The sequence below is a fragment of the Ambystoma mexicanum genome, chromosome 5p (assembly GCF_040938575.1).
Source record: "Ambystoma mexicanum isolate Mex_15411 chromosome 5p, UKY_AmexF1_1, whole genome shotgun sequence".
Classification (NCBI taxonomy): Eukaryota; Metazoa; Chordata; class Amphibia; order Caudata; family Ambystomatidae; genus Ambystoma; species Ambystoma mexicanum.
The window spans coordinates 81,222,595-81,246,830 of record NC_090930.1 but is presented as its reverse complement, the minus strand read 5'-3'; the positions used below and the strand labels follow the sequence as shown (position 1 = coordinate 81,246,830).

Sequence of the window (24,236 nt, the reverse complement as noted above, 5' to 3'; positions counted from 1 at the left end):
AGTGAGTACTCGCAAAGAGGAAGAGGGGACTCACAGTTCAAGCCACGCCCACTTCGAACCATCACTATTATGCTGCCAGCTTAGGCCGCTTCGTACTTATGTGCAGGACATAAGTCCAGGGACCGCTTGGGTGGACAGTCCAGCCCCTGGAAATTGAAGGATGGAAAAGAGAAACTAATGTGCTTCCCCTCTTCCGAAGTTGGTTTCTGTGGCTAGAATCATTGACCGCCCCCTCCATTACAAATTCTGGGGTACACAAGGTGCAGACCTTAACCCTTCGCAGCCATTTTACAGGCAATATGGCAAAAGCCGATTTGCCTTGAGCACTTCACATGGGAAAGAGAAATTGACATGTGCAACCGGAAATGGACATATCCTGAATGAAAAGTATTCAGAATCCCACCCACTGTTTTAAGGACTTGACTCTCTACTTATGTGCCATTTCTAACCAGGCATGTGCTGTCATAGGTGCAGTCACTCAAACACCCCCCCCAACTCTCGTGTGATTAAAGGAGGTGGTGATGTAGGGGGCGTGGGGGGGGGGGTAATACTCACCCTGGCCCACTTTCATGACGATCTTCATGGAGCGGGACTGGCAGACGCCCCCTTCCCGGTTCTCCAGGCCTTCAGCGGTGCCGTTCGATGTGGCTGTAGAAGGAGAAACAAACGGGCACGGTGAGACATGAGAAGTAAAATGGAGGCGCTGGATGCCACGCAGTACAGGCCACAGAATCCAGCTGTCCATTGCAGTCCTGCCAACAGGTTAAACAAACACAAACTAGTAGTAACATGAGGAGTTCAAACACACCACAAACTAATACAATTTGACAGTATGTAAACCATTTTTCCCCCAACATACATTACACATTTATAATCTAGAGGTGGAATGTGGCTTGCACAAAAAAAAAAGTTTTAGTTTTGGCAATTAAGTGGCAGGGTGCACTACCTATAAGGCCAAGATATTGACACAGGAAAGGAGGAATAGGAAAGAGTTGGGATGCGAGGAGGGACACGGCATGTGGGGGTTTGATTTTACCCACCCATTGATCGCCCAGAAGGGGAGACACGGAAGGACACAGAACTCTAGGCTCATCCACAATAGGAGGGCAACAACTGGAGAGGATCCCCCCCCCCCGCCTCTCCCGGCCCGTTTGACGAGAGGAAAAAGAAATGCACATGAAATAAGTAGTGCTGTCCTACCAGCTCTCTCAACTAGCCTCAAACACAATTCCGGCAGACTGAAGACGCTATAGATAAGGCCTTTACTCTGCACTTGGCATCGTCACAAGCACAGGACGGCCAATAAGAGCCAACCAATCCAAGGCCCAGATGAAGGCTCCAACAACACTAGCCGAAACGTTGAGGGTAGAAGACCTATAAACTCCTTGGAATCCAACCACGTTGAACACCAATAGTGACGTCAAATTGATGAATGCTTTTTTTGCCTTAAAAATGCTCACTGTAAAAATAATTCTTTATTGTCCACAATTCCACACAACTAAATGTACCCATGTACAACACTATGTTTTTTTTGCACTAATGTCTGTTCACTTAATGTTTATCCTTGCATTCAAAGAGCATAGTTCCCCAAGCAAAGCAAAATTGGGACAATGCTATATTATATATACACACTAAAAAAGGCAAATAAACAAAAACAAGGCCAATTGTAAGGATCACAACTTGTGATGTATTTCTTCACCTAAACCAGAGTACAGGTTTATTAATGGAAAAATCTATTTTTATCTATGTAAATCTTACATTAACTAAGCACCTTAGTTAATGTTAAGAATTACAAACATGCTGAATTGATGCATGAGAAACTTGACACTGGCAGGACCTTCTCGGTTATAGTGCTAATATGATCATGTGCATGCTGGGATGGCACAAGGGCAACTCAGATCGATGGCTCATTACCAGGTAGACACACCAACTTCTATATAATGTGTGTTCATACAGCTCCTTGCCAGATTCTGCCATTTCTTAGCACTGTGTGAGGAATTTGACCATCCACACGATAGAAAAATGCGAGATGGAGGCAGACAGTCGGGTCACGCCACAGCTTCAAGGGAGATGTGCCGTTAAATCAGGAACCACAGAGATCTCAATTAACCAGAGAAACCCTTTCATCCACAACAGACAGGAAGATCGGTGGGACTTAGTATTACATGTTTTCACCCCCTTCTTTTCTGTTGCAAACAGGAGCTTGTTGGTGGGAAACCAGGATTGGTTCATTAAGGTAGCTTAGCCTACACCAATCACTGCGGCCCATTTGGCTTTACAAGAGGGCTCCATCTTCCCTGTTTTCTGTATATTTCTGTCAAGTTTCCTGTGTGTATTTTGTCCTGTATTCACTGTGCTTGGTCCCCACATTGCCTGATCACTATATTTTATACTTGAATCTGGCACACTGGACATTAAGCCTGCCAACTCCCATTGTCGAAAAACGTGCTCTGCCACCTAGGGCTGAAACTTTACTCTGCTCTCCTGAGACCCAAGTGACAGTTGGTGGGGGCCCTCTGAAAAGCCCACCCTGTAATTATCCTGAGTCACCAAGCTAGTTCCTGTTCTGGTAACCTCCTCCATTCCATTCCCTATTCCAACAAGTAACCTCTCCATTGGGACCAACTGCCTTTCACTGTGACAACTTCCACACCTATGGGCTCCCCTGACCTGGGAATCACATGTCCTAGCAAGAGCCAAACAAATACTCCTGGGTGGGGAATAGTGTCACTCCAACCGCCTCCAGGGTTGGCCATGTCCTGGAAGCAGCCAAACAAGACTCCTGGGCGAGGGGGCTGGCCCTGGAAACGAACCTGGCAACAATTGCCCAAACACTTGCCTGGGTGAGAGGCCAGCGCTGCAGTGGGCAGGAACATCAACCTTATATAAGCCTCTGGATAAAGGACTGGGGACTACCTTTTTTCCTTAGCTGCTGGTGTGCTGGGTTTGGGCAGAGGCTGCAGAAGCCCTTCTGGCAGGTACCATTCCCCCTGTCTGGCCTTCTCCTCGGGTTCCCTTCCTCCACAACTCCGCTCTATTTTTCCACCAGTGGATCTCCGGCCTCTGTCTCTTCTTCCCGTGCTTCGCTCTCCTTGCCTCCCAGCCTCTGCCTGCCCCTCCACCTCCCTGCTTCTCTCCCCATGGTGTCTGTCCCGAAGGGCGTGTATGCACCGGTCACTCATTTCCCCCACTCACCACCTCTACCAGCTGAGCCCAAACCCACCCCCCCCCTTGTGTCCCTTCCCCCACCTTTGCATTCAAGGGTACTCGCCCCAAGCCCCGGGTTCCATGCCAGTGGGTGTTCCTAGCTAGTCCAGCAGGTCTAGGTTATCCCGCCGTCAATGAGTTTACTCCTCTTCCTGTAATAAATCTGTTCCTGGTTTCTATAAAGATGTTGGTGCCTTCATTGTGTTCCCACTTTCGAAGTAACCTGCCTGTTATCAGAGAGGGGATGGGTGGGGGGACCCCAGTCCGTCTGTTAGACAACACTCCCACCGGGTCAGTTTGCTCCCTGCTCCAGAACTGTGGCTCTGACTGGGGTCTCCCAAACTGCATCCCCCATTTTAGCCTGCCTCCCACTTCCACACGCATTACATTTGAGCCAATTGAGCCCGTTGAGCTGCAACCAACTGCACAGCTGACTGTTATGCTGCAGTGGCTCACGCCACCTGAGATGCCTCGACCAGTGCTTCAGACCTGCCGACCAGCACAATCAACGATTGCTGACCCTGAGTAGGTCAGCCTGCAGCCGTCCATCCAGCCTGGCTCGCAGAACTGCCTGCCGCCCGATACCCGCAGCAGTCTTCCGTCTTGAACTGTGTCGCAGAAGCTGCAAAGTACCCTGAAACGATGCTGTCGAGCACAAACAACTTCTACAAACAAGGTACATTGTGGTTCCCTCCACGTTACCAAAATTGGACAATGAGGTTTATAATTTGCTTTCGGTTCGAATCTGTTTGAATCCCTTCAGGTGTACTAGAAGTGTGGGGCTGATTGATGGTTTAGAAACTTGAATTCATCCTTGGACCACTGGTGCCCCAGAAGTCGATTCATCACACACTAACAAGCCCCAATTAAGGGAAATCAATTTATGACCTTGAAGGATTAAAGTAGGAGTCAGCGCAAAGGCTGGCACTGTGGGAGAGGACACCACGTAACCTATAAGCTACCCACACCTGGGCAGGTTTTATTAAGATCACCACCCCACTCAGTACTCGCTTTTGAAGAGGCGCCATTCAAAGCCACGAGGTAAAGGGCTGTCAGGCCAGCTTGGGATGGATAGAGACAGACACTCGTTAAACCCACCATAACGTTGGTGTTTTATAACCATGTCCCAATGCTACACCCACAAGGTTTCGGGCTGTATTGCATGGATGACCCCTAATAAGGGTGCAGCAGGTCTGCAATTGTCTAAATCCTTGTGTGCGGTTTGTCTTGGGATAAAAAGTGGCCATTTATTAAATAAGACCACCTTCTAAACATTTCTTCCTGCAGCAAAGGATTGACCTTTGAGCTCATTTGCATACCCAAAATGCATTGCCCATTTCGCTGAAATATATACCTACACACGCAGTTCAAAAGGCAATTAAACTTAAGCCTGGAGTACACACTACGCATGGACAGCTGCAGAGCGACCCCAGTAGGATCGGGCGCTACTAGGGGTCCATCTAGTCCTAAATCCTAGACACTCTTAACAACACACCCATCATGGAAAAAAAAATATGAGCAGTTAATATGGACATCAAAGACCTTTCCTGGTTGGAGTATTGCGCAACATGTATAAAAAAAAGGCATGTCATGGCCCAAATCCCATGTACCCCATTTTAAGCATGGAAGGGGGGGGCGCGGCGGTTGACAAGTCCTTATTGCATGGGAGCTTCCAACCAGCCCCAAACTCATCGAGTTGTTCATTTATTTTTTTTAGACAAAACACATACTGAGTAAAGAGAACGATTTATTCTGAAGAACAGCGGGGCGTCCCGAGATCTCTCGCAAGAAGGCTGGAGCCACTAGTTACAAATTCGCCATTACACAAACACCCAGGGAACAAATGCCCGGACAAGACAGGGAGGCGACTGGGAGGGGCGAGGGAACCACTTTAAAGTCCTCGACTCATCACTAGCAAAACATTGTAAACAGGCCTAGACAAACATGTGGTTTTCTCTTACCACGCGGGAGTGTGGGGGGTGGGGGGGTGGGGTTGAACACACCCCAGTCACGTTTGGAGTGTTCCAAATAATAGAAGCGCCACGTATGGGGTATGAGGCACAAGGCAAGCCGCCACTGCTTCGACTCCAGCTTTAACTTACTCTTGCCAGTCGAGCTCCATTTTCTTTTAAGCTTGCAGAGGTATCAAGTCAAGTGTCCCTTAATGACCTCGAAGGGATTGTGCTCCCCAGCCCTTCCTGTGGGTCCCAATGTTACTCCTGCACTCTCAAACCTTCAAGGCAGTCTCTCTCCCACACCCTCTCCATTCTCCCCCCTATCTCTCTCCTGCTCTTCCATCTGTGGCACCCCAGAAGCGCCTCCTGGGGGAGGGGGCTGATCAGAAGCCATCCGGTTGTGCTTGCCTCCCATCATGCACTGCGGCCCAAAAGGCAGTGCCCGGCCACAGTGAACCCACCCCCCTTCCCGGAAGTGCACGTGTTTCTTGCAGCACTTCAGGCGACGCTTCTCCCAGGGCATGCGCCGAAAGGGGGGGGGGTCAAAGCGTGCCCTGGAGGCTGAAGGCTCTTGGCCTTTGACCTGCGCGCTCGTTAAAACCTGCAATGTATGTGCCCAGTGTATGCTGAAAAATCCGAGGAGGGTGGGAAAAGAAAACAAGTGGTTAAGAGGTCCTGCACGAAGAACTGAGGGGCCAGGGGCGCCCTCAACCGCAGGTACAAGCGGTTACTTTGCATGCGAGACCTAGCTGGTCTTCGAACCCGTGACACCTTCTGTAGGGGGCGCTAGCATGACCACCCCTTTTCCCCTACAGTCTCTGTGGTAATTGAAGGACGGGGCTTCGTTGCCTGGTTATTTGACCCCAGGGCTAATAGTCCAACAAAACAAATGCATTTCTGAGAACCACTCTTCTCTCCCCCCCCCCCCCCCCCCCCAGCCTTAACGTGGGTGAGGGCAGGCACCTTTCTCAGGAATCTAGAAACTAAAGTGTCATTGGTAGACTACCCTGCGGACAAGGCATCCTGCGCTGTGAGACACTAATCCGCCCAAGATCACACAATTTGGCACAGCGGGTGAGATGGACTTTAAGAGTATTTTGACATCGGGAAGTCCTAGAAAAGGACGGCCCTTGGGGGCACCGAAGTCACAGATGCCCACTTCCAGCAGTCAAACGAAGAGGGCATCCATCGTCACACGCCCAGCTAAGAAATAAAATCCCAACCAGAAACGGTCATAGTTAACAATCCATGCAATCCCACAATGCACCTTCCTAGCAGAATATGTGATCCAGCGTTATGCCACAGTGCTGCCATTTGCAAGGCTTCCAGGAGCTCTGGCAGTGTGAAAGAAGGGAGTGCGTTAGGTTAGTGCGGTTACGGGGTGGGGGGGGGGGGGTGCTTGGTAGCTTTACTTTTGCGTTGACGGATGCAGAGAAGACGTACCCTGAATTTTTGCTGCTGGAGTGCTCTTGTGGGTGAGACCAGACTGATCAGCAAATCGTTTCTCATCTCTGGCGGGTGCAGTGAGCTAAGGCGTGGCTGTAGACCCTCAAGAGTCGAAGAAATTCCACAGAACAGGTTATTTGAACCAGGGTCGTCCTCCTTAGAGGGGCTGCTACACTTGTTGAATCAGTGTTCACTCCCCACTCCAGAAAAGGCAGAGTGATTCATGGCGAACCATTAAAAAGGCCATTATTACAGCGCTTCAAGGTAGGAAGCGGGTTAATCTACAGAACAGAAAACAAATGAACTGGCTGGGACTCGCACAAGTTTCTCTTGTGGAAATGTGTTTTTAGAGCAAGCAGACGGATGTGACCATGGTGGAAGGTTCTGCATGTATTTCTAGTACACAAATCTGGGTGACCCGAGACAGCGAGTCCCTGCACATGAATATACTTCAAGAGAAGGCATTAATGGCATTTAGAGGCGCTGGACAGCAGACCAGTCCTACATAATGCCCCCAGGGATTTCCTACTGGGCTGATTGAGTGTTGAAGAATAGTTCTCATGTTTAAAGAAGGGGCACCATACCCAAACAAAGGGCACAGCAATGGGCAGTTACTTTGCACCATATTTGGCCATTCTGTACATGAGTTCTTTGAAGAAACATTTTTTTTCTGTAGCAACTGTTGGTATACCGATGTCGAGCAGCCATTATAAGTGACTGCTTATTTCCATGTTCGCATGCTTCTGCATGATCTAGCAAGTTCCATATGCACAGGAAACTTCCAGTTCAGAGCTTTCTACTAGAGCCAGATTCTGAAGCATGGGTTTCCGGATCAAACGTGAATTAGAAAACTTGCAGTGGGTTCCAATTTTGCTTTGATCGACTTTTATTTGAGGCAATCTAGGACTTTGTCAGAAATGATCTACAAGAAAAATTAGAGCTAGGGGGTGGGGGGGGGCGGCTACACAGTGACTGGGAACTCAAGTAGGGTAGTTTAACTTGAAACAACTGAAAAAGGGGGTAGTGTAGGGGGTAGGTGTACTGTGCACATTCGACACTAACCACTGTATAACAAAGCATTTCATATTCAGGAAAACAGTGGATCATGGCAGAGTGAAGTGATAAACCCCCCTAGGCTCCCCCGTACCTCAAGATAAGGCACTAGGCCCCAAGAGTTCCTCCAATAGGTATAAGTTGCTATTTTATGGTACTATTACATTTCTATACTGAGGTTACGTAATGCTTAGGTTTCTGTACTCAGCTGGTGTAATTTATCAGTGTTAGGTTGCCCGCTGCTGTCCAGATGGCAAAGTGCACCCACTTCAACAACAGCTACCAATTTAAAAACACAAGGCGTGTGGTTCTCCGGTCACATTCACCTTCCACTAGTGCAAACATTCAGAAGTCACTTCTTTCCACACAGGGCACGGCGGTTCGTGTCAATGAACAGTTAATTACCGACTCAATGTTTGTTTCTAAAGAGCGAAACGTAGGACGAATGCCTCCTCACGAGCTAAAACTGAATAGGTGTTGTAATTCTGCTACTATGCAATCTTATGCCATCACAGGCAATCGCAATGCAACAAGGTTGAACAAAGACACATCAATCTATGGAACTTAACTGTTCTTAAACATTGCATGCCTCTCATTCCATCCGATACATTTCGCCTTTTCAATGACCATTGGTAAGTCGCAGGGACCTACGCCCTCCATCCGGGAAGCAATCAGTGCTAACTTCGATATTTAAAAAGGAGACAGAAGTGACCCTATAAATTACCGACTGATATTGACCTACAAGATATGCTAGAACAGCGTATGTTACACTGGGACCAGCTAGAGATTTTAATTTCCTGCGTGAAATTAAAAAACTGGTTAGTGGCCTCCGCATTTGGGCAGTAGAATTCAGTTTTTTGTTGCTGGAGGGTCCAGTGTGGAGAAGCCCATTGAAATGGTGAACTGCAAGGCCGAGACTTGTGCAAGGGGCACAGGTTGTATGCCTTTGCTTCTCATGGGGGCCCACAGTGGACCATTGCAAGCCTATGTACATCTTTTCTGTAAAGCCATGCCTGTGCAGTGGGAGGGAAGCAATCTACATGAAACAATAAACCGGGGGAAACAAATAAAGGACACCAAGTCCCAGAATGCAAAGGGCTGCTGCTACGTGAAGCTCTACCTTGCCTTCACTCCTTGCAATTGACCATAGCCACTTGCTAGCCGCAATGCATGCGCACTGGTAACTACAAACCTCGTTTTCGTCTTCATCGCAATTCTTTTGGGGCCAAATAAGAAACAGGCATGAGGGTCTCTGGGGCGGTGAGGGTCTTCAGCCAGCCAGTCCCCCCCCCGCCCCCCACCATCTTCTCCCGGGGGCCCTTGACAGCGCGGTTTGAAGGCACAGGCCAACTGCCCCTCTTGTGCGCGCTTAGATCATGGCGCCGGGGCACGGGTTTAAAGTGACAAGAGGCTTGCCCTTCAAAACTGGTAATTCAAAGCAACAGTGGGCGAATTCCTGGGCTCCCCTAATCCCCCCCCTCCCTCCCCGGCCATTCACTCATCAGTCCGCAGTCCATTATCCGCGGACTTCAGCCGTTTGCTGGGCTGCTAATTAGATCTCGCTTTGCCTGGGAGACAAGGGAGTTGGAGGCAATGGAGGAGGGGGAGGGGGGGGGGTGGCCGTTCAACAAAAGGCCACAACTCTCACCTCAGAACAGAAGGAAGCTGGGTGGGGGGGGCTGCGGGGGGGGGGGCGAGAGATAGGAAACCTAGAGACAGCAATCTCCGAGCCCAGATGCAGGCGATGGAGGTGCACAGAAGTTGCACTGACAGTCACTGCCGCTCTGCTGGACGCTTGCAATCGATGGCTGCCCTTCACCACCCCAGAGTCTCTAGAACCAGCTTATTTGCTGTTCCATAAACAATGCACTGATGGACCCCAGGTGTCACTGAACTCACCATTTTAAATGGAAACAAGGCAAATGTACCTCACATTCCTGCTCTTTCAAGGCCACGGTTGATTAAAGTTCAGAGTTGCAAATAAACCTGTGGGAAGTTTCAAACTGGGTGCATAAAGCAATTGCTTTTTAACCAGTTGTTGGGAAAGGGGGCGAGGGGGGAACCGTGGAGAGTACGTTTGAAACATTGGAACGTTCGGTAATGGTGTCGCCTTGACTAAGATCAGGAATGCGGCTCGGAACACGTGTGGGCCGCGTTTACATGCAAATAAAATTGACTTATTTGCTACTAGCACAATAGCTGGTTTTCCTTTAAGGTGCTCTAGTTATGTCTGACTGCGTCACTGAAACATAAATCGACACCCTCCAATTTGACATCAATAGCCACACAAATAATTGGGCCCTCAGTGATGGGTGAAGGATGCGTGCCTATCCCTCCACCTGCCACACAGCGACCCCCTTGAAACGACCGAAGCACCGAATCTTCCAGAAAGAGCAAAAACTACTGCAAAATAAGAGCATTTAAAGTTGCCTTCCATTGTGCACGGCCACCTAAGCAAATGCATTCTGGGACAGCAGCATCCTTGAAATCAGTTTAGTAAATTATGCCAGCAGTAAACGTAATACCGCTCCCCCGGCCCCCTGCTTAGTTAGGTCCCTTCGCCCCTCCCAAACCCCTCTCTCCCACGGCATCTGAGAGTGCAAGCAGCAGTCTCATTCCTTTTAACACCACTAATTGGAAAACCAGGCGCGATCGCAGCACAAACTTAAAATGGGGTTTGGGAAGGGCGGGGGAGGCGTGTCTCTGCCCTGAAGTCTCACCACCCCCCAGCTCAAAACCCACGCGCATCGGGAGCCCCCCCCCCCCCCCTTAACTCACAGCCCAAGGCCCAGACCGGCAACAAAAAAAGGCGATAAATATTCGTGCATGCCATGGAAGTCTTATTGAGTTAGTTCACAGACTTCCATTGCTGACCGGCCCAGCAGGGGGTGGGGGGGTGGCGAGGTATTCCGCATAAGTGGAGAACGCTGCTGCTCTTCCCGAACCTTCTAGGCCGCAGGCGGGGGCGGGGCGAGACCAACACGTGCTACGCTGCCGCCTTGTGTCGCTGGATTCCAATCGGTTTTCATGTGTTCCCTTTTGTGTCCCTGTACAGCCCCCTCCCCCACCCCGAATCACCCGGTTCCGGTAATTTCTTCCTATGCAAGACACTAAAGCTCCAAGCCCGGGATTTCACAGACGCACCAACGTGCACGCCACAGTGCAGTGGAGTCGGGGCAAAGGAAGACACGCATAATGTGGGGGTGAGGGGGGGGGGGGGGGGGGAAATCAGCGATTGATTCTTTTTGAAAGCTGCCCATTTAAACAGGTCTAGGCTCCAAGGCGCCTGCAGGGGGCCAGCGTGGGCTCCGTTATTGAGGACTTGGTGCAGGACGCGGCTGGCAGTTCTGGCTATAAACATACACCACTTGCAGACCAGTCAATCTAATAAAGATTTGCGAATGCGGCCCGCCATTTTTTTCTCGGATTTGATGCCTTGTCTTCCTTTAGAATTCGTCCCAGTTGCGCTTCAAGTGGATGCTTCCCGGCTTCTAAGATCATGCCAACAAGTATTGGTAACGCCAACGGTTCGGCATGTGGATAACACGCGTTGTGCTTATGAATCAAGTGGCTGAAGGCAGACCTAGTTAAGATATTTTTATTACACCAGTAGCGCATTGGCAAGTCTCAGAAGACTGCTTTGACAATCACTGGCATGAGTGCAACATTTGATGGAAAGGCTAGAACAAAGCGCTCAACAAGATCTCATGAGCATTGGTTTTGGGAGGGTCAGGAAGTTGGGGGGTAGGGGGGGGGTAATGGTCATGGGGATTAGCATGACCAGGGGCAGTCAATGGGAGGAAGGTGGGCAGAAAAAAATAAATAAAAACCACACCTCATGCTGTATGGCATTTCTCCCCATCTGTACTCAAATCCAATAGTTTTGGATTAGCCGGTCCAATAGCTCAGCGAGTAGAGCGCTCGCTTTGACATCTGTGCCGAGCCTACTGATGCAGGTTTGAATCCCGGCAGGGCCAAACTCAGCCTTTCATCCTTCTGAGGTCGATAAATGGGCACCACACACTGTGGCTAATAAGCAGCGCTCAGATACCCGACAGTTCGTAGCGCTATACAAATACTAAATCATTATAGGTGGTGCATAGCCAAAACTATACACCTGACATTATTGCCAGGGCTGATCAGGCTAATCCAAAACAGGGTGAAACTGAAAACTAGGGTTTCAGTTAAAGAACCAGCTGACCCGTCAGTTAATTTGACAGCCCCCTGCCCCCACATGGTTTTGCCTGCTACGGTTGGCATTTGGGGGCCACTTTCAACTTGACTATAGGGTGCCCGTACTATTCAACATCAATAAAAACTGGAACACGACAAGGATGGGAATTAGGATTAGCTAGGAATAGATTTTATATCTAGCATTAACCAGGGAACTGGAGCCAATACTGGCGAACGAGGAGAGCGGACATGGGAGGTCCGCAAAGCCAACTTCTGCATAAGATATGAAGAAGCCAACTTCTGCATAAGATATGAAGATATCATTTTGCCCATTATGTATGAGCCCCCGCCCCTTATACTTTCAATGTTGTATAGATGTGTCCTCCAAGGGCTCGCAAACTCTACTAGCCCACTAGCAATGGCGAGCAGTTTTTATGAAGGGCAAGTACCATTTGCAAAATACTCTCATCTTGCTGGTGAGTATGAGGATGTTAGAAACATATTTTTAAATTTACTGCAAACACTTAGTTTGCAGTATATGGCAAATACACAAGTTCACTGTGCATGCTTGATAGCATTGCACCAAATATGAATTGGGGACATGACCCATTTTACAAAAAGCACTGGTAAATATTTTGCCACCAGTCACCTTGGGTGAAGTGCATTTCTCTTAGGTCTAGTATTTAAGACTAAGGAACTCGCCCTGCAGGTCTAGTGGGATTTTTTTTAAAAAAATGTGCAAGACTTGCCTCTCTTTATTTGTAGATTGTCCAAAAGAGTTAAATTCACATCTGTATCAGGTGTCCTGAAGACCCAAAAGTAGCTATTAGTTGTTGGGGTCAAGCTAACCAGACTCTTCTAGGCTACAAGTAGGATCTAAATAGCTTCCCTCAATTTTAAACCCTGAATGAAACTCAAAGGGGCGAGTGTTCTCGCTTTCTTAACCACCTAGTGTTGGCAGACACAAGTTTAAACCAGTGGGTCGCTGCTTATTTTCCATATGACCTTTTGAAAAAAAAAGTGCATGTGAAGTTCACGTGAAAACAAAAACAGACTACCTAAACTAAAAAATTAAAACAAAAAAAATAAGAATACAAAAATAAAAGGATGCGCTGCGGTCCAGTGGTTTTCCTACCCGCACATTTCAGCAATAAGTCATGCAGTTCTCCACTGCAGTCAGTTCATTATCCTCCAAGCTCAGACAATTTTCACAACCTACACATGCTTAAGTAGGGCTTAGGAAATGCTTAAATAAAACATTTGGAAAACACCGCTTGCTCAACCAATGCTTAAGCAATGGCTTTCATTTTGATCAAGGGAGTTTGATTGTGGCACCTCCATACCTGGTTTCTATTCCCGGCTTCTGTCGAAGATAACCAGTGGTGTGAATCCAGGCAATCAGTTTAGCTCTCTGCGATCTTTATGAGACATGGAATGCAATTTGTTATTTGTGTAGAGCCTTTTCCCCATTGCTATGGCCTCTAGCGCTTTTGGCTGAACGCCCTTGGGGTCCGAAGTTCAAGGTATGGGAAATTCAGAGGATTTTAGAATGCGTGTGTGCATTTTAGCCAATCCAAAGGTAAGCGTGGCCAAGTCCCTGTTAACTACCCATGTCGAGCTGGCATGTGGATGGGTTCCAAGGGGTCGTTCGGAGAGTATGAACGTGCAAGAGATGTGTGTGCCCAGCTAGACCACATTTTGTCCTGGGGGATAGCTGCATTCTTAGGACAAAGGTGTTGTGCGATACCAGATGCGTCTGGGTGGCCCGGCCTCCGGCTACCTCCCATAAGCATGGAGTACGAATTATATCTCTTTATCCGTCTCTCCTGGATCGTTTCTTGGTTTGTAGCAAAGTTCTTCACAGAGGATAAACTCAACATTTAGCTAAATTGGACAGTGGCAAAACACAAATGCAGCTAAATTGGATATACTTAAAATTCATTTAGTAGAGAAGGTCGGATGGCTCCGGGGCAATGAGTTTGTTTTGGAAGCAAGACAACGTGATGTAACAGGTTCAAATCCCGAACTTAGAAACCGCTCTGGTATAAATGAATACATCTAGATTTAAAACTGTCGAATTTAAAGCGCAGGTAATTGCAACAGTTACGAAACGAGGCTGTGAGGTATAGTTTTTTGCAACTCACCAGCTACCTCATCTTGGACCTGTAATGTGGCCTCAACCAGACCCCACATAAGTTGTTTACATCTCCTTGTTCGATATGTCCCGGGTGTAAGGTGCCCTTTGCCTCCTAAGGCTAGAGTTCTGTGCTATATCAAATCCTATACTCCACCGCAGCAACCCATGACTTTACCACTTGAAGCCCAGTCACCGCTTGCTCCACTCTAGTCCGCAACCACAAATTTCATTTTAAAAGAAAAATGTGCTTAGTTTACAGCTGTGTCTCACTGAATGGGGCACTTTTGAGGTAGGGGTCAAGAGAAATCTTGCAGCAGGTGGGTAAGTGAATGATGGCATTCATGAAGGCCATAGGGAAATAAATTGAAAGCACAGTTATCTGGCACCAAAAGTAACCAATGGTGCCAGAGAACCAAAACAAACTAGTGAACCACGCTTCCGCGCCTCGGATCACCAGTATGCAACCCCTACAAAACCTTGGTTACCAACTTAAACGCCAACTGGCATTTCCGCCAGTTAACGAAGCGCTACAGTTAGGAGGGTGCTGGCTAGCAAAGCTTCGAGTACACTTGCAGTTCTTTTTTCAACAAGTATTTATCCAGCACACAGTGTATGCCATTAGCACATACCCTCAAGCCGATTGCCCTGCAATGACAGCCTCTCTGCCTCTCAATCCACGCAAAATACATTTGGAAACAGCGACTCCCAACGAGTGCTGCACAGTCGGTAGCTGTGTTGGAAAGCTGGAGTAATTGTGGCCTTCAAGAAGTGTCTAGCAACTCGTTAATGTCGTCATTTGTTATAGTGTCTTTCACCATAATCCTGGTCCTAACGCGCCTGACAATATGTTTATGGCAGCACAGCTAATGTTTGCACCGAATATGCAGGAGCAGCGATGGAGCCTGAACCACAACAAAGGGGCAGTGGGGGCCGCTCAGTTGTGTGGTAACATTAAAAACCCAGTAGATGCAAGTATAGACCAACAGTACACAGGAGCATTTTCCCGATTCCTTTACCAACAAATGCTCGGCTAACTACCGTCCTATCTCCATTAACACTGTCCTGGGCACACTCCTGGAAAAGCTGGCCATCTCCCAGCTGATCCACCACACTAAATCTGTTGGTTGTCTCTAGGACCACCAGCCTGGCTTCAGAGCAGCCAGGTGCATGGAAACTGCACTGCTGACACCCATGAAGAATTGCTCTCAACTCATCTTTCTGGACCTTTCCTCTGCTTTTGATACAGTCAATCATGCCACCCGTATAAACCGGCTCTGCAATACCCTTGAGATCACAGACCTGGCACTAGTTGGCCTTCCTCTGACTGACCATCCCAGGTTCAACTGGGTACTTCCCTCTCGTCCATCACAGTCCACCTGCAGCATCCCTCAGGGTGCTCCATCCTCTCGCCATGGCTCTGCAACATCTACCTTGCCCCTCTGGCCCATTTGATCTCAGCCTCCTCTCCTCACTTCCAGTGCAATGCAGACAACAGCTCTCCTTAAAGCTTCTCTCCACTGCCATCTTCTTTGCGCTTTCCCCGACTACTTTTTAAGGCATGGTGCACTGCCAACGATCTCTGCCTTAATGCCAGATCCTTTTCATTGGGACCCCCACCCCAACCCCACTATATGGTCACCTTGAGAGGCAAAAACATTGGTGGCATCTTGCTCTCGACATCTCTTCTCACATCAGGGACCTTGCCAAGGCGGCCCACTTTCAGCTGCTCCTCCTCAAAGGCAGCCTCACCTTTTCCCCAGAAACTCATATCTCCAGAGCTCTGGTCCTCACCAGGCTGAACTATTGCAACAGCCACTTCCTCAATCTGCTAACTCCTCTCATCGCCCCCTTCAACTAATCCAGAGTAGGACTGCATGACTTATCCTGGGCCTCAAGCCCAGGGACTGCATTTCTCACGTCTTAAAATCTCTCCACTGGTTGCTGCAAGGAGCAATTCAAGACCCCCTACATCATCCACAAAGCTTTCTGGGGCCTGGGACCCCGATACATCCAACTCCCTCTCCCCAAATACCTCCCTGCTAGAGCAATTCAGTCTTCTAGCTCCAACTCTCTGCAGATCAGGCGCTTTTCCAAGCATAGTAGGGGGGGGGGGGGTAGATCTCTCCCCCAAGTACCGGGCCAGTGTATAGGAAACTTAGTTGCATTTATCAATAGAAAACGGCACTAAAATGTCAGACCACTATTCGTGGCACAGCACAAGAAACTTCTCTACATAAATAGCACCATTTAGTTGGAAAAACCAAATGCCAATATTTTTACTTTATACAAATTTTAAAACAAAATGATCAACACTGGTCCCTGAATAACATCACTTTACATCTGCAAGAGTGTACAATTTCGGCTTTCCGGCACGCTTAAAAGGTTAGCAGTAAATAAATACAGGGTGAGGTAGCTGGGCAGCCCCCACCCCTTACTTTGGTCTGCATTGGGGAAAGCAGACTGAAAAATTGGGATGATTAGAATATTTATGATTTCTGACCTCAAGCAGACGAAAGCCATATAATGGATCCATGGGGTAAAAAACAGAGTGGGGGGGGGCGTGGGGGTGGTAATGGGGTGCAATGACCAGGCAGTGTTCTCTCAGACCCCAATTGAATTAGAGACCAAGTTGGACGTGAGGAAAAAGGGGGGTGGGGTGGTATGGCAGAAGGGAGAGAAAGGGGTGTGGGGACTGCCAGTGTGACAAAGGCAGGCCTGAATACCCAGCGACCTGAAAGAAAGCAACAGGTGGGTGGGGAAAGCAGGCACAGAATAATGGAACACTAAGGCCGGCTGCTTAAAAGTGGGGGGAGGGTTGGGAGGGTGAACTGTGTCCAATTTCAGATTAACACTTGTTCACAGGCCCCAAATGCGCCATTCTGGACTAGTGGCAACACAACCCCTGTGACCTTTCCATCCGCGCTGCAGAGTAAAGTAAACAATCAGGGGAGTGGGGGGGTGAAATGGGCGGATAGAAGAGCTGGTCTGCAGCTGGGTACCACCCTGGCACCACCTCAGTGGCACAGCACACATGGTGCAAGGCATTCAGCGAAAAACACATGGGTTTGGTGAAATTTCCGGCGGAGAATTTAATGTGAGTGGGGAGCAGTAGCCCCCACCCATCCTTCCAGACCCGGTCAGCTACAGAACAGCCTTGGACCAGGCCGCTTGCATTACAACACCGTCGCCCGCCCCGCCCCCCACACAGACTGCAAAGCGTCTCCCAAAAACTTCCAAACTGGGGCATGCGGGTCTTGGCACCTGCAGGGGAGCTGGGCAGTGCCTAGACCGGACCCCAGTGTTTACGGCTCCACCTGGCAACGCGCTACTCTGGGCTGCGGAAACCGGGGGGTGTTGCTCCATCTGATGGGGGACTGGGCCCCAGCCACAGTCCAGGAACGCCTGGAATGGCACCGCAAGCACGTCCCCTGAATGCTGGGGCATCCCAGCCCGCAAGAGTCAGTCAGTCTCTCCACTCTCACACTGCAGGGCTGAAACTGCCCCCTTGCATTGTCGGGTCAGGACTCGGAAATGTCGGTCCTGCAAGGCCCTACACAGGAACAGGTGGGGGGGGGGGGGGGGGGGCGTGCAGGGGCATTTCAGACTGAGCCCACGACACCGGCCTTTTGCAGGAGCCTCCCCGCTTTGTTTGCAGAATTAAAAGAGCTCCCGCTTCCTGCGGCTCCCAAGAAGATCCGGTTGCGCCCAACAAAGATGCCGGGCGGGAACACAACCCGCGACCTTCGGCCCCACCCGGGAAAGCCATACACCTGGGTGCCTCACCTGTGCGCTCTGAAGGGGGGGGGCTCAGAGTATAGATCCCGAGGGAGCATGGGCTCAGGAACCGAGTGCCCTATACACAGAGTAGCCAAGTAAGCCATATTTAGGTTCAGTCACACACTTGTCAGCGCGTTGCCAACTTGCCTTTGGCGCATGGAAGCGGCCCCTCCATCCATCCATCATGGCTTTCACATCAGCTGGGGTAAATGCCACCCCGCCCCCACAGTCGGGCCCTGCAAAGCGCAGGCAGCAGCGGAGTGGAATTTTACGGTGGAGCACTACCCGGAATCACGTTTACCGCCGTCACGCCTGTCCAGCACAAGAGCCTTCATGACAGGCCGCCATGTGGCCTCTGAGGCCGCATTAGTTCTGCTGCTCAACTGCGACGTGCCGGGCACACAGCAGTCCCACAAAGGTCCAGGCGGCAAATAGCACAGGGCTTCTTCATGCTGGAGGCCTCTCGAGTTGAAAGGGTTATAGACCCAAACAAAGGGCCGCATCGGGCGATAGTGGCCCTGAAAACCCAGTGAAAGACTTAAGCACAGCGAGGGTGCTCAATGAGGTTTACGGTCCCCATCGCCTGCTATGCCGGATGGCCTAGAAGCCATTAGAATCAACTTTTTACTCCCTCAATTTGATATTATAATTCACAATTCATCAACATAGAACACACTATGCAGTGGGGTGCACATTAATGCGTAATAACAGGCATGTGCCTAGTGCATAAAGCAGGGCAATGCACCCAACTTGCACACCACCACCACCACCCCCTCCCCCGGTACTGAAATGGTCAGATCTCCCCAAGTGCCCACTGGCAGAACGGGGCCAGCATCCTTGTAGCTGGCTTCGTATACTCAACGCTGGGTAAAAAGGGACGATCCTTTAAACTGAGTGAACACTGGGGGCAAAGCGCAGTGCAGGAAAAACAGATGTTTCTGGCAAATGAAACAAGCTATTGGCCAACTCCTCTGCCATCCTGCAATCCCCCCTCCCCCCCAGCAGTGCTAATCTCGCTCAGCCCTGCCATCCAGAGCGCAGAACCAATTTGTAATGGAGGCCAACTCCAAGAAACCAGAGTGCCACTAAAGTGCTTTGTGAAGGAGGGCAGAGGGTGGGGTTGTACTGGTGCAACGAAGTAAAAAAAAAAAAAAAAATAAAAAAAAAAAAAAAAAAAAAACACAATCACAAGGACAGAGGTGGGGAGATAGAATGAATCCTGGTAAAAGACTAGCAAAAAAGGGGATCAAAAGAAAAAGTGCATCGTGAAAGATCAGTCTAGAAAGAACCGTTACACAGAAGAAAAAAAGAAAAAAGTACCATGACAAAATGGGGGACATTAACTAGCAACAGAAATTGAGATCGAGAGGCTTGCAGTGGCCAATGGAAGGCTACAAGACAATTTGTGGGGAAAATAAAGTAAAAAGAGGGACACTGGGATGAAGAATAAGCTATGAAAAATTGTAGTTGCATAACAATGCACCATAGGCAACAAAGATGCAAAGCCCCGATGAAGCCCAACAAGGCCGAAACATGTCTGGCGTGGCTTGTGTTCCGGTACAGAAGGGGCATGGCCAAGCAGTTGGGCCCATACAGTTGCTGTTCGTGGAAGCACCAGTACAGGTTTCCCTGGATGGGCCTATAGTAATAATGTAGACAGGAGGGGGGAAGGAGGGCTGCCCAGGATTGATCACTGTGGTGGGGGCTGGACAAACCATGGCTTGAATGAAGACGTGTATGTACCAGGGACAGAAGGACTAAGGCAGCGAGGTGTCGGAGCTTGGAAGCAAGCAAGCTGGAGACTGCAAGGCAAATTCAACTTGCAACACAGAGCGCCTTCAACCAGTGCTGGAAATTGGAGCAGTACTCTAGTAAACCCCCACCACCATCAGTTTTTGCGAAGGGGGCGGGCTAAACTGTGGAGCCCAAGGTGAGCAGCTCCCAGCTCTCCCCCCCCCCCCCCCCCCATCTTCATGCCTTTCAATCCTGGAGATTTGCATAAAAACAAAAGTCATTTTGGCAACCCAAGAATGATCATTTACATTTGAAAAGCACCAGATTGTGAATCAGCGGGAAACCCTTGCGATCAAGTAATGCGCACATGGCTCCGTCCCTACTCAGCCTAAAAGACTAAAGATGCGAGACCCCAAGCCACGAATACCCATATGGACAACTTCCCCAAAAGATGCAAACCCCAAGCCACGAATACCCATGTGGACAGCTTCCCCAAAAGATGTGAGACCCCAAGCCACGAATACCCACGTGGACAGCTTCACTAAAGATGCGAGATCCCAAGCCACGAATACCCACGACAGCTTCCCCCCCCAAAGATGCGAGATCCCAAGCCACGAATACCCATGTGGACAGCTTCCCCAAAAGATGCGAGATCCCAAGCCACGAATACCCATGTGGACAGCTTCCCCAAAAGATGCGAACCCCAAGCCACGAATACCCATGTGGACAGCTTCCCCAAAAGATGCGAGACCCCAAGCCACGAATACCCATATGGACAGCGTCCCCCAAAAGATGCAAACCCCAAGCCACGAATACCCATATGGACAGCCTCCCCAAAAGATGCAAACCCCAAGCCACGAATACTCATATGGACAGCCTCCCCAAAAGATGCAAACCCCAAGCCACGAATACCCATATGGACAGCCTCCCCAAAAGATGCAAACCCCAAGCCACGAATACCCATATGGACAGCTTCCCCAAAAGATGCAAACCCCAAGCCACGAATACCCATATGGACAGCTTCCCCAAAAGATGCGAGACCCCAAGCCACGAATACCCATATGGACAGCGTCCCTAAAAGATGCGAGATCCCAAGCCACGAATACCCATATGGACAGCTTCCCCAAAAGATGCAAACCCCAAGCCACGAATACCCATATGGACAGCCTCCCCAAAAGATGCAAACCCCAAGCCACAAATACCCATATGGACAGCCTCCCCAAAAGATGCAAACCCCAAGCCACGAATACCCATATGGACAGCCTCCCCAAAAGATGCAAACCCCAAGCCACGAATACCCATGTGGACAGCTTCCCCAAAAGATGCGAGATCCCAAGCCACGAATACCCATACGGACAGCTTCCCTGCAAGATGCCTCAGGACGGAACGGCGCACCAGCAAGACAAGCTTTGCCGGATCTCAGCTTCATCGTTCCAGCCCAATTCCTACCCTACTTCCAGCAAATATTCTGCTTCATAGCGTTGCAAATGCATCGACACATGCCTTGTAAGTATAATGGTACGGATTGTTTTCAACCTCGAAAAGGATAAAAGGTGGAGTCCGGCGTGCCGAGTTTCGAGCCTGTGACCTCAACCCCCTCCTTACCCTTCATATATCGACAGGAGGGTCCGTGGTTTGGGAGGGGTTTGAGGGTTCCATGCCTAAATGCCATTGTCCAGAGAACCCGAGCCCAGCCCACTCGGAGAACAAAGGTCAGCTGGCCCCCTCTTCTGGGGCGCAGTGGGAGCCTAAAGTCAGGCTCCACGTGAGACTGGGAAGAGAGCAGCCCTCCTCACCCGAGGGCCAAAGGTCACATCGGTGTGCCCTCAGATCAGTGGACGTCCCACAGCCGGCATACGGGCAAGGAATTCCATTGCGTTTTTATGTGGGGGTTGGGGGGATAAAGGGGAGTGGGTCCTTGAACTTGGAGCCATGGGACTGGCTAGAATAACTCGAGGGGCACAACTTACTCCGATATAAGAACCCCTCCATCAGCTGAGGGGAAAGAGGCACACAAGATGGGCAAAGGGCTGAAAAAGAGCAGGGGGAGCTTGAAGAAAACCGAGAGTCTTGGAGAGGTAGGGAGAAGGAGAAAAGGCTGGCTGGACCAAAAAAAAAAAAAGGGGGCAAGGAACAGAAAAAGAGGAGAGTGGTCGTTTAAGAGAAATTGAGACCGTACACATGCGCACGAGATGACGTGGGGTCAGGTGAGCGAGACAACCTCAGCAACGGAAAAAAGGGGAGGGGGTTGTGGTGGAAAGGAAAAGGTTCAAAACAGGCAGGAGAGGGTTTAAACACTTGAGTAAACATATATAAAAAAACTAACTATGCAGCAGTAATTTGGAAAATAAACGAGGAGGGTTTAGCAGGTTATGCACCAGGGCGCAAAGCCACTAACCCAATGAGCTATCCTACCGCATTCGACACTACATGGCTGCTTGCTCGCCTAACGTAGACCCACCGCCCCCACAAACTAGCCCCGCAAACAGGGATGAACCATGTGAAATGCTAGAGTGGGGTCACGACCTCAGTTAGATGTTAAAAGAAGAAGCCAAACGCCAGAACGGGTCTGTACCGACCCGAAACCGCCAGCCAGCAGCATAACTCGGCTCTCCCACGAACTCTGCAACCAGTGCCACCTTCAATCAAATCGAAGCCAGAAGCAGGCCTGTAGACTGTTCGGCCTCGCTACCAAACGACTGTGGAACAATATGAAAACGTTCAGGAGCTACTGAGATGCAAGTGGCCTTACCAAGTTACACATAACCAAAGTATTGCCAAACAAAGTCAATGTACAGCGCCATCGGTCCACGTCAGCACTGTTAAGACCGGACTAGATTCCCAGCTAGTTAAAGCTTGAAGAGAAGGCCACCTGGTTAGAGGGTTGGGGCTCTTCAGGCCACCAATAGCAGTCCTCGCTCTCGGAAACGGTGGCACATTCCAACTTCAAGCGCCAAGAGTACATTTACAATTCCCAGAAGCCTTGTGGTGCGACGCCTCAAATGGGCAGGGCCATCAGTACAAACATGGCGGGCAAAACCCCAAGCCGTGGGGCTACCAGACAAGGGCACAGGCCATGTCGTTATGCACTGGACCCTCATCTTGCAACAGCATCGGAGTCGCCCACTCCCTGGGCTAAGATTGGTCAGTGGCACTGACAGGCTCTGGGTGTGGGGGAGGGTCAATGGCTGGGCGACAGTGCAACGCCACGCTGCATTGGGGACTCCAAACCACTAGCTCAGAAACCGCGAAGAACTCGCACAGCAGGAAAGACTCACGTCACCCAAAGTACATCCCTTCCCTGTGCCCAGACAGTGGCTCCAGGACAACAAGGTGAAAGGGAGTGGCTTCAACACCTGAGAAAAGGGGACCATGACTGCCGAAACCCCACTCTTCCATGCACAGTGAATATCCAAGACCGCGCCGGATGCAAGTCTCCCTACCACAGGAGTTTGCATACATGAGCAAGGGTTGCACGTGTGTTGTCCTCTTGCTCAGTAACGAGGTCCGAGCTCATGTAACTTGTTCCAGCTGGCCCTGCAACTGCACAGGCTTAAATTACACAACACTGAACCCTTTGGTGGAATTAATAACCAACTACATTTAATAATGTTGCACGCCAACGTTGCATCGACACTCCACCTCATTGGGAATGCTGGAATGTGAAGGCAGAGCCATGCTTCCGGATTCTCTGGCAAGAAGGATATCGATCTCTCTTGCTCTTCCCTCTCCAGCACCACCCACCCCCCCCCACCCACTCCCCCTGGAGACGGCAGATTAATGCATCTAATCAAAAAGGTCGTGGCTGGACGGTTTAGAATCAACCACTGGCACAGCTGTGGGCAACCCTCCAGACCATCGTTATTCAGTTAGCCAAGCCATTACAGACCAGCAAAGACCATATGCAACTGTCCCAACTGTCTTGCACCCCCACCACACTTCAAAAGGGCCAGTCCAGCCCAAACTTGGTCACATCTCTTCTGCACGAGACCACAAGCAAACCCAGACAAGAGTACCCTCAGTGGGGATTCCCCTAGGCACAGCAGTCTCAGGTTAGTCTACAGAGATGTTATGAGGGACAGCTTGAGGCTTTTAGGGGTGCAGTTTTCCTGTGAAGGTTCACACCCTAGAAGTCCTACAGAATTGCAGATGGTAGTTTTGTGGCGCTTTGCCATTGGATGGATGGCTGAGTTTTGTAGCGCTTTGCCAGTGGACGGATGGCTAAAATTATGTGCTGTCCAAGAACTTGGTCAGTTTAGAAAAGCATTGGATGCATCCGTGGGAAGGCTATAGAAACCCCCTCACCCCCAGGATCTAGACTGGGCAATATTCATTTGATCCATCCTAATTGTATTCCATTAACGTACCCCATTAACAGTAGCCTCCTGTTGCACCCCTGCTTGGCTTGCACTATATAAAACCCAACACACATTTAGCCATGGGAATAGTGAGTGGGTCCTCAAACACGTTCTACATGGCACGAATATGGGCGGGGGGAGGAGAGGGGCAAGAGTAAGAACTCCCCCCTCCCACCCCAACTAGACCCCTCCCCCCACCCCACCAACTCCCAGGATGAAAACGGACGACTCAATGACGAGCTAAACTAGTTACTTTAGTTGTACCTTGGAGGACGAGGGACAAGCCCCAAAGCACAAGAACTGATGGGAAACTTCAGCTTCACCATCAGGGTTGCCCTACAAGGTCGGCCACTCAAATGCCTGGAAACACTACCCGCCTCTGCCGCCCCGCCCACC

General features: G+C 49.9%; 1 protein-coding gene across 1 annotated transcript in view; it reads right to left on the bottom strand.

Annotated features, from left to right (window-relative positions):
* Nucleotides 1-24,236, bottom strand: part of EFNB1 (ephrin B1) — a 94,178-nt gene that overhangs the window by 10,952 nt on the left and 58,990 nt on the right. Inside the window, exon 3 of the mRNA XM_069612489.1 lies at nucleotides 556-648. Within this exon, the coding sequence (XP_069468590.1) occupies nucleotides 556-648 (93 nt within the window). The remainder of the gene's footprint in view (nucleotides 1-555; nucleotides 649-24,236) is intronic.